Source organism: Dermacentor variabilis, chromosome 11 (assembly GCF_050947875.1).
Source record: "Dermacentor variabilis isolate Ectoservices chromosome 11, ASM5094787v1, whole genome shotgun sequence".
NCBI classification, from domain to species: Eukaryota; Metazoa; Arthropoda; class Arachnida; order Ixodida; family Ixodidae; genus Dermacentor; species Dermacentor variabilis.
This window is the reverse complement of record NC_134578.1, coordinates 94,751,332-94,761,579: the sequence shown is the minus strand read 5'-3', so window position 1 is coordinate 94,761,579 and position 10,248 is coordinate 94,751,332. Positions and strand designations below refer to the sequence as shown.

The following is a 10,248-nucleotide window of genomic DNA, read 5'->3' as shown; positions in this document are numbered from 1 at the left end:
GACGCATGAGCGCGCGACACAAGCTCCGCCTCAAACCGAAGTTTTATTCTCAATATATTCACGGCGTAGCAGAAAAACGAATTACGCAGAAACTCGTCTGAGAGTTGCCTACGCATGCGTCAGCACTGTGTCACTCGCTCATCTCCACGCATCCCGGTGTCGTTATCAATGTTATGAATCTCGATCCTACCAATACAAACGACAGCGCTGTGTCGACGCGAACTGCCGGCGACGGCGGCACAAGGTGAATTGATGACGCAAGCAAACTGCTGCAGGTGGCGGCGCCAGTTGCGTTGATGACGTTACGATCATCATAAGCCCTTATCGCTCTTTTAGCGCCTGATCCACCATCGTCGAGCCATTACGAACCGTGATCAACCACACTCCGGCGACAGCTGCGTCTGACGCGGTTGCGAGGGCCGTATCTTGAAAGCGATAAGCGATAGTCACCGAGAACGCAAACTGCAAGCAGCCTCGTCTGCTCTGCGTTCTCGCCCTTAGTTTGAGTTGAAGCGAGATGCAGCACGAAGGCCAATTCCCTCGCTGCTGCGGGCCCACCCAACCTTCTTACGTAACGAACATAAGGACGGGTTTCCTCGTTGGGTATAGGCATAGAAATGTCACCCTATTTAAACAAAGAACCAGAAGAAAAGTGACCGCAAGCCACAACGCCGTAGACTTGTATGTAAAATCACACGTAATGCAGCCGCCTGGACGGGGAAATACAGCCACACCACCGCCACTAAACCATACGACTCGCATTATAGCGATTATCAGTGTATGTGTATTCAGTATCACGCAATATCAGTAATCTCTGGCAGACTCATGCCAGAAAAAGAAAGAAGCTTGGTTAGTTGCGGTGCAAATTGGTCCCGGCTCTTATGTGAAATTTTGCATTTGTTAAACTTTGGTGTGCGCCCCATCTCTTACCCCTAAGAACGCAAGGTCGAAGTGTGGTTTAAATGTGCTTTTTTTCCTCAAGTCAAAGGAGACACATCTTGTGCTCGTCATTTGACAAGCGCGCCTGATAATAATAATAATATTTGGGGTTTTACGTGCCAAAACCACTTTCTGATTATGGGGCACGCCGTAGTGGAGGACTCCGGAAATTTTGACCACCTGGGGTTCTTTAACGTGCACCTAAATCTAAGCACACGGGTGTTTTCGCATTTCGCCCCCATCGAAATGCGGCCGCCGTGGCCGGGATTCGATCCCGCGATCTCGTGCTTAGCAGCCCAACACCATAGGCATTAGGCAACCACGGCGGGTAATCGCGCCTGAGACTCGATAGTTAGAAGAGGGCCTTGCCCAATACGTCATGCGAATAAGTTCTCCTCATGTCTTGGAGTAGTTTTACGAAATACCATTGTCACACAATGAAGTGTTCATGAGACAAACAGGAAGAATTGTTAACAGATGTTAAAATGAGCATTGGACGTCTTCGAAGGGAACTTCTAACTTGTCTGTGGCTTTACATTTGAATAAATTCGGTTGCAGTTAATTGTGTAACTAGATTGCGAAAAAAAGATTTAAAATTTGTAAAACCTTGCTCTTGGTCTAGTTTATGAAATTTTCTTTAGATGTCGGAAAGCATACGCCGCCTAGACGTGCGGCTAGATTAAATAGCAACTGAAAGAGCATGAACGGTCTTTATCGGCACGAACCGATTCGCATGAAGCGCAACACTGCTAGATTTGCACGTGTGAAGTTTTTCTCTAAGAGACCGTTTAAAAAAAAAAGTTGGCATACTACTGCCTGTGATTCATGAGAAGCCTTTTTTCTAATAATATCGCTATACAATTGCTCAGTGTTGCCTCTGTTGTTCTGTACCACAGAAAATTTTGCTTCTTAGATTCTTTTATACGATATAGTTTTTATATGCCTGACGTCATTATGGTTTCTCCAATAGAAATAACTTTCTAAATACGGGACTTCCTTCTGTATATACTTATCATGCAATTATCCCCATTTTTATTATGAATAAACTGATTCTGATTCTTTGTTTACTCCTTAGGTCTCGATTCTTATAAGTTGGTGTGTGACGTGATAAATAAACCATTCGATAGTATCGCCTTATAAGGTTTCCTTCTCGTGCAATTTTTGTAAGGTTTATTACGACTACACACCTACTAGCCCGTCAATGCATTCTGTCGAGCTAAAAAAATCTGTACGCCTCCATCCATGCCTCTCCTCGTATAAAAACAAGCTACTCGGAGCCTTTCCGTATGACATTAGCTTGTTTATATTGATAATGGTTGACTACCGTTCAGTAAGCAGCTGCGACAGAAAAAAAAAAAAAGTAGCCGCGTTGAGTGCAGTACACCGCAACGAAGGACTTGCCGGGCCCGTTCGTTATGTCAGCGAGTCGGGTGAGGGAGATGTCCTTGCCGCTAGCCTTGCCTCCTTTCGCGGCGGGTTCCCCTCTCCGATGGGGTAAATAAATTGGCTCTTCTCGACCGCACCGCGGATCAAACACGCGTCCCGGGCCTACACGATGTTGTCTTCCCTGTGGGGACACCCCCTGATGAAGGAGCTCATTCTGGAACGGGACCCGCGCACTGTCGGCTGGCCGATGGTCGGGAACAAGCAGTTTCTGCTCTTCCTGTTTGCCGCGTATATATACGTGGTGAAAATCGGAGGGCCGCGCTTCATGAAGAACCGCAAGCCGTACGAGGGCATAAAGCCGCTAATCATCGCGTACAATGCCAGCATGGTTCTGCTCAACTGCTACTTTACGGTGGCCTTCCTCAAGAGATCGTACCTGGGCGGCGGCTACAGCCTCCTATGCCAGGGCGTTGACTACAAGGTTCGCGACGAGGTCACGATGGAGTTGCTGAACCTGTGCTGGTGGTACCTGCTCGTCAGGATGGCCGACTTCCTGGATACCGTGTTTTTCATGCTGCGCAAGAAGGACTCGCACGCCTCCTTCCTGCACATGGCGCACCACATTCTCATCGTGTTCAACGGCAGCTTCGGCCTCGCATACGGTTCTGACGGCCAGGTCACCCTCGGAGTCATCTTGAACAGCTTTGTGCACGTGGTGATGTACTCCTACTATCTACTGTCACTGCTGGGACCGGCCGTGCGCAAGCATCTCTGGTGGAAGCGGTACCTGACTCAGCTCCAGCTGGCGCAGTTCATCATCGTGTTCACGCACAACCTGCTGCCGCTGTTCATCAGCTGCGGATATCCGCGGCCGCACACCTACATTATGGTCTGTGAGGCCATTTTCTTCTTCACCATGTTCATCCGCTTCTACTTCCAGGCTTACAACAAAAAGAAAGCGTGAACTTTGAACCCGTGGTGAGGAGTCAGTACGGGCATTCTGTGCTCTAGCGTCTGTTCGGATGTGCATTTGAGAGCCTCTGACATACGATGCGCTACTTTCGTACTGTGCACCCTGCACGGACTGCCGAAGTAGGAGTGCCGAAGGTGGACTACTGGAAATAGAATGCCGAAATCTGAAGGCTTCATGCGGACTGCTGTCCATTACTGCAGTAGCACGCGATATTATGTTGGTATGTAGCAGTTTGCTGACGCATTCATTGTTCTCTTAAATTTCCATTATGAGCTCCTGCTCTACCTTCACCATCACCGTGCTATGCTTTCTTCAGATAAGCTGCACTTGCGAGTATTTGTGCGACCATCCCTCATAACATTTCTGAACCAAGACATGTCATTCACATCAGGCCATTTGCGTTGATGTGTACGCTCCTCGGGCAGCACGTATCAACGGAGCTTAACGGCTGCTTGTCGACGCCGTCTACTTGACCGATTCCCGTTCGTGAAGCAAATTTGTTTAACTTGGGAAATTTACACTGCAATCAAAGTAAATTATAGCTCGGACAACTTCTGAAATCCTACCCTATCTAATAAAGACTCAATGCGGAAGCGCGCACTTCTAGCTTACCGTGTCTGTGTGTAGATGGACTAGTCAGGCTTATCAACGATGAACACGCTATCATACAAACAACCATTCTTCGCAGGCAGTGCCTCATCTGGAAATGTTCAGCTTTATGAGGCAATCTGCGCGACGTGTAATAACAGTCTGGTGTTCAGCCGACCGGCATTTCTGTGATGTTTATTGTGTGGTGCCTTTTGGCATTCCTTGCTATGGCGGTGGCTGTAGAGCAGTCATGTATGATTGCTCGAATACGTCGTAACATCATAGTCGGCTGACGAGGTAGACGATCGCGGAAGCCGAGCTTGTACGAAAAGATAGCAGTCGCCCTTGCCCTCAAGTTCCTTATGCGTTGTTCTACCTGAAATATTTGTGTCATATTTATACCTTGCACTGCACCGTTGATGGGACCGAGAACCGTGTATACTTTCTTGGTTTATCTTTCTTATGCGCTATTTATGTAAAAGACCTGCAAAATAAAATTCTGAGTCAATGTATGTTTCGTTATTTTACATGTCGCCGTAATATTCTTGCGCAGTTACCTGCGTCCAATGAAGTACAAAGAAACTGACACTTAGTATCTTCGTAGGCATAATAGCCCAACTTTTATGCACTTCAAGATACTGCTGGTCTTCTGTAAAAGGACTTAGACAGAGGTTTTTCCTCTGGCTAAGCAAGATATCATAGAGCCAGACAGAGCAAGATAACATAGAGCAAGATATCGCAGAGTACTGCACAAACACTACTGCACAAAAAAATGTCATCAAAATTAACACGAGATGAAAATGGCACATATGCACGCCCAATCGAAAACAATAAATTGTGTATCGCTGTCAACCGGCAAAACGGGAAGAACGATGGACGTGTAAAACAAAGCGAAGAATGAAAATAATATGCAGGTACAACAGACATGCTGAAATTTCGGAAAACTGAAGTTTTGGGAAAGCGGCTAATACATGCTTGACAACTAACGATAAATCGCTTAAGCTTGTTTACTTTCAACTTATGCAACGCGTAATCTCGTGCAATGTTCATGTTTACCTACCCCCAAAGGTCACAACCTAACTCTTATTCAATTTTTATGTTTATGCTCAGCATCGTTAATAATGTACGCCTAAGCGCAAGCTCTAATTCAGGCGGAAGCACAGTTTGAATCACCTACGCAGTGATGCCTCAAGGACGAAGGCGATGTGTGATTCTTGTCGAGGGAATGGTGACGATGGCAGGCGTATGCCCAGATATATTCGACACGCATCAAGTAACGTCAATTAATTTTGTACATCTGGGGTCACCAGAGGGACATACCCATTCAGAACCACTGGCCAAGAGCGGGAGCACAGCACCAGAGACTCATACCGAATAAATAAATCAGACAAGGCTATGTAAACCAAGGAATCCGGTAAATATTGCCACGTCTGCCCTGTGTAGACGGCAAGAAACACCGACGGGCAGTTTTAGTGGACTCAGTCTCGTAGTGTGGAGAATCAGAAGATGAAGCGACGGCTGCACGCATGGTCTCTTCACAAGCTGTGTTTGTAACACGGGCCCTATTTCCTGCTCTCGGTGCATCCTGACAACATAATTTCCCGTTTCATTGAGCGGTCGATGTGTTTTAGATGTGCCCATGAGCCCACCTAATATGCTCGGGTTTTACGTAGACATTTTTTTTGTATCACAGAACAGAAGCGCACACGCTTGCACTTTATATAAGCCCTTTCGCTGGTAGTTTCATAAGGCGCACGAATAAGCGTTTCATACATCCACGTATATAGCCACCTACATACTAAGTGGCCTGTCAAGCCGACACGCCGAAAGCGGAAGAGTTGGAAAAGAAAGCTTGGCTTTAAAACACGTGTCAGAGGGTGTCACGCCGTTTCGCTCAATTTCGCGAAAGAGATGGTGTGCCTATTCTGGGGAAACATTGGCGTAGGATGGTGCGGATGGGCAGGTTGTTTACGCGTAGTGCAACTTTGAGCGCCAACACTGTCTTGTCTGTTTGGTCGTACTCTCATTGCTATTTTCAGAGCGAATAGTGTTTTGTCTATTGGGCTGCCCTCTCCTTGCGGTGGAAATAGCACCGTATCACCATAAGTTTTCCTATCCAGGCCTAGCTATTCTATTTAATAGAAGTACATATAGTTCATTCGCTACCAATACCTCTTTCTCTGCCATGTATCTAAGCATATTGTTTTTGGCGTCGTGCTATAGGTGATACATAACTGCTAAGTGTATTAAACCCGAATGTTCCCGTATTTCCTGAATTTTGTGCTATTCTCCTCATGTTACCATAAATGTGTTCGCCCTAGACAAGTGACCTGTATGCTCTAAGCACGGTAGAACGAAAGCTTTCTTTTTATTTTAATGAGAAAGTCGTATATGCCCCACGAAGCAGGAAATCCGGAGGTGGCGGCGTGACCAAAATATTGTACGAAAAGGCTACAAACCCTCGACCTTTATTGGAAGCCATACCCACGATCTTTGGTGCAAAATAAAGTGCAGGTGAATAAGGTAGTGTTAAGGCACTTGAACATACGACCTTTGGTTGGAGTTGAAGGTACGACCTTTGGCGTTAAATAATGAGAAGTAATGCGCAGTTTTTTAAGGCAGAGTTAATTAAGGCCCTCGAACCGTCGAACGTGGGCGGAAGTCGAACCCACGACCTTGCGTTGTGCGCACCTTGTGACGAACACCGTTGGTCACATTGGTTCTGCTGACGTGGTCGCAATGTTTTCCCATTCATCAACGTAGGGGTAACTAAGTGCCCCTTGAATTCTTTTATTGTAGAAGCTTTATGGAAAATGCTGATTTCCAGATCCACCATTTTAAGTCATCGTCCATGTCACACCCTCTCAAATACTTAAAGGGCCATACAGCAGACCACAGCATGTAGTGTCAGACGATGCCTGGTAGAAGTGAAAACAACCTGCTTCCTATTGCTGGAGATGGACATACTTCGCAATTTGGATGGTCATTACGATTTTAAATAGCATTGAAATTCGTGAGAAACTGCATGCCGCGGCACCTTATTATAAACCTAGGTACTAGGACCCGCCGTGGTTGCTTAGCGGCTATAGTGTTGGGCTGCAAAGCACGAGGTCCCCGGATGGAATCCCGGCCACTGCGGCCGCATTCGATGGAGTCGAAATGCGAAAAACATCCGTGTACTTAGATTTAGGTGCACATTAAAGAACCCCAGGTGGTCGAAATTATTCCGTAGTCGCCCACTACTGCGTGCCTCATAATCAGAAAGTGGTTTTGGCACGTAAAACCCCATAATTACCTCAATTATCACATTTATTAGTTCAGTGACTTGCTGTTGGAACAACCCATGTGACTGTCTTACATTTTCTGCGCGTGCCCTTTCTTGCATATATACACACGATGTGGCAACGCAATAAAATATTGTTGGAAGCCAGCGCTGTGTATGTCGCCTATCGCTGTCCTTGTCCTTCGCGCTGTACGTTATTTTTGCCCATAATCTAATTTTAAGCTAGGTACTAGGGTTGGATAACTTCATCAGATAACCTCTCATTCATGCAGCCAAATTAGCTGTTAATAAGACCAACATAACTTTTTCTTAAAAGCCTATTCGTTATATTTTTAGGCGCTTGCGCTATTCTCCGTGTATAATGCGGAGTAAGGAGTGCTCACGTATACCAGCGTCGCTTAATCGTTCCCATAGTGCATGTCGATGAGCGCTGTGAGCTGCTGGAGTTTCGAATTTTTTTTTCATTTCTGAGGGAACGCCAACACCGACGGAAAAGCGCATCTCGTATTTCTCGCCACTTGTATACCGCGGGAAAACGTACACCGCTGGCTCAATGCACGCGTAGAAGCGTCGTTTTGTTTTCGTAACCGCGACCTGGATTCTCTCGCGCGTTGACTTAGAACTTACCGGAACAGCTAGAGAGAAAATGACAAAAGCGTGCACGTATTACTGAAGAAACAGTGCAGCAATTCAAGAAGCCCGAACCACATGAACATTCCTCCCCCGCCTCACTGATAAACGTCGTAATAATTTGTTGTTTTTTTTTGCGAATGCAGCGGGACTTCTCTTCGACCTCTGCCTCTTGTCTACATACAAACGCTATAGTACTTAATGTTGTTTCCACCACGGGTCTTCATAAATGCGATCGTGCCTTCAGATCGAAAATATCCTGCTAAAATAAGCTACACTGCGTTTTTCTGGTAACTACTGAATGACTGAAGTCTGCAGACACTGCGGTTATCATTGAATTAGAAAAACAAATACCATTAGAATGGTTGTTCGTCAATTTGAAGGTCCGAATGACGCTGCATATGGGTAGATGCGCAATGAAATGAAAGAAGGCAGTAATAAAAACGTCAACCTTAACGACAGACAAAAAATCTTGTGAAAGAGAAACAGTGTTCACGTACATGGACGACACAGAAATTTATTGCGGGAATACGTAGGAACAACACGATCAGGTACCCGGTTCGACGTATGGATAAGTTTCAACAGAAGCGAATTCGCGAACAACATGCGCGCAGCAGTACAAAGTAGCTTTTCAAGTGCTGCCCCATTTCTCGCCTACGTATATGAGGGGGCGGCAAACATTGTAGAAGCATTGCGAAGTGGTTAACTTGCAAGTTATCCATTGTAAGCAACAGACAACGTTGAACAAAGGAGACTTAACCTAAAGTCACATGACCAACAAAATGAGTCATCATTAAGAGTAATTATTCTTCTTATCAGCGTTACCGAAGCCCCGCTAGTACAATGTGAAACGCTACAGGCACTTCATGGTGTTGCTGATCGCGATACCTGGAGAACCGACGTGTGGTTAAAAGGTGGCGCCCAACCACATTGGCGACACTGATAAATTACCAGGTTCTCTTAACTGCACAAACGATTGAGCGATTGGCCTGCTCGATATATATTTTGCCCCAAGTTGAATGAACGTCGTGCGCAGCCACCAAGCCACAGTCAGTGCACCTATTGAAAGGCTACAACGTCAATATTGTTTCTTGTACATGTAATATCCTTGGCAATGTATGTTGAGCTATCGACAACAGACTGAAAACAAGAGTAGCCAAGAGCTTTCCGTCGTCTCCCACTCAACCATGCCAACGGGTACACTTGCTGTCACTCTGGGTTCTATACCATTAAGCCGCGGCGAAATATGATATCGGACAGTCGGGTCGCTACGTTTATGGCATGTTAACAGAACGTGCAAATTCGTCAAGCACAGAACTTGGTTCTCTACTGTCGAGTGATTGTCGCCAGTGCGGTTACGTGCCATAACACGTAAGCAGTCACGAGGCATCGCAACCTTAATTTAAGGCGGAGCTGTTGACGGTAGATTGTTACCAACTCGCTCAATTCGCAGTTTTGTTAAGCAGTGTGTGGCGCCATTTTGCGGGTACGTTGCCATTCTTTTCGCGATGCTTTTCAACCCCAAAACAGTTTCCGACAGCCACTAAAACGTCGTTCTCGGTGAGGAAAAAAAAAGAAGAAAAAAGAATGGATGTTCCACTGATAAAGTGAGGACACGTGCTCGTCTAGCTGACAATGAGAATTACAGTTTCCCGCCTGAAAACGACGTCCATGCAATGACGCCGCTGTTCGTTATAAGTCAGATACTGAATTTAATCAGATACTGAACGGACATACAGTGACAGCGGGACGCCCCTAGCTGTGGTTGGGAGGCTAAATTTATTGAAGGTCTCTTTGGGTCGTCCGAAGGTGTAGACGCTGTGCGCGTGAGTGCAAGAAGGAGCTTAGCACTCAGCCTACATATCCCACTACAGATTGTAAGTCAAGATGTCGTCAGCAATGTGGTGTGCTGGTACGTCGCTTGAATGCTGACCCAGCTAACTGCGACAGACATCATGAGATGGGGTCTGCCGTTACTTTTTTAGCCTTTGGAACAGTTATAAGGTTCCCTAGGCGCTGCACTACAGCTCCAACAGCCTTGTACCCTCGCTCAAGGGAGCCCCAGAGGAGGGTATCATCCAAATGGCAAACTGCATGGTACCTATAAATATTTTATATAATTTTCTCAGGGAATAATAGGAAAATGAGGCGGTGACAAATGGCAGTCTACTAAAGAAAGGAAACGTCTAAAGGATCGATATGGAGGTGGTGAGCGCATCACTTTTTTTTCACTGAGGGGAATTCGCCAGAACCCTGAACGGACATCGAGTTTGGAAAATAAGTATGCAGATCTATATCGCACATTTTGTAACGTACGTGAAGCGAGGGTCTCGGAAAAAGTGGTTATTGAAATGCTAGAAACGGTGCTCATTTCGCTCCTGCGTGTTTATAGCGTAAAGGAAACTGTCGCGCGCACATGCTCTCGCGCGCCACTGCCACACACTGTGCT

At 46.2% G+C, this 10,248-nt stretch overlaps 1 protein-coding gene across 1 annotated transcript; it reads left to right on the top strand.

Moving 5' to 3' along the window:
* The first annotated feature begins 2,494 nt into the window (after positions 1-2,494).
* LOC142563383 (very long chain fatty acid elongase AAEL008004-like) lies at positions 2,495-8,505 on the top strand. Its single transcript, XM_075673941.1, has 2 exons — positions 2,495-3,285; positions 8,385-8,505. The coding sequence occupies exons 1-2, from the start codon at positions 2,495-2,497 to the stop codon at positions 8,503-8,505; spliced, it is 912 nt and encodes a 303-aa protein (XP_075530056.1).
* The last annotated feature ends 1,743 nt before the right edge of the window (positions 8,506-10,248 follow it).

Excerpts from the sequence above, each read along its gene's own strand:
- LOC142563383 (XM_075673941.1), top strand. The coding sequence starts at position 2,495 with ATGTTGTCTTCCCTGTGGGGACACCCCCTGATGAAGGAGCTCATTCTG. Across the intron at positions 3,286-8,384 it reads GCTTACAACAAAAAGAAAGC|AAGCGAATTCGCGAACAACA; the intron begins GTGAACTTTGAA and ends AAGTTTCAACAG.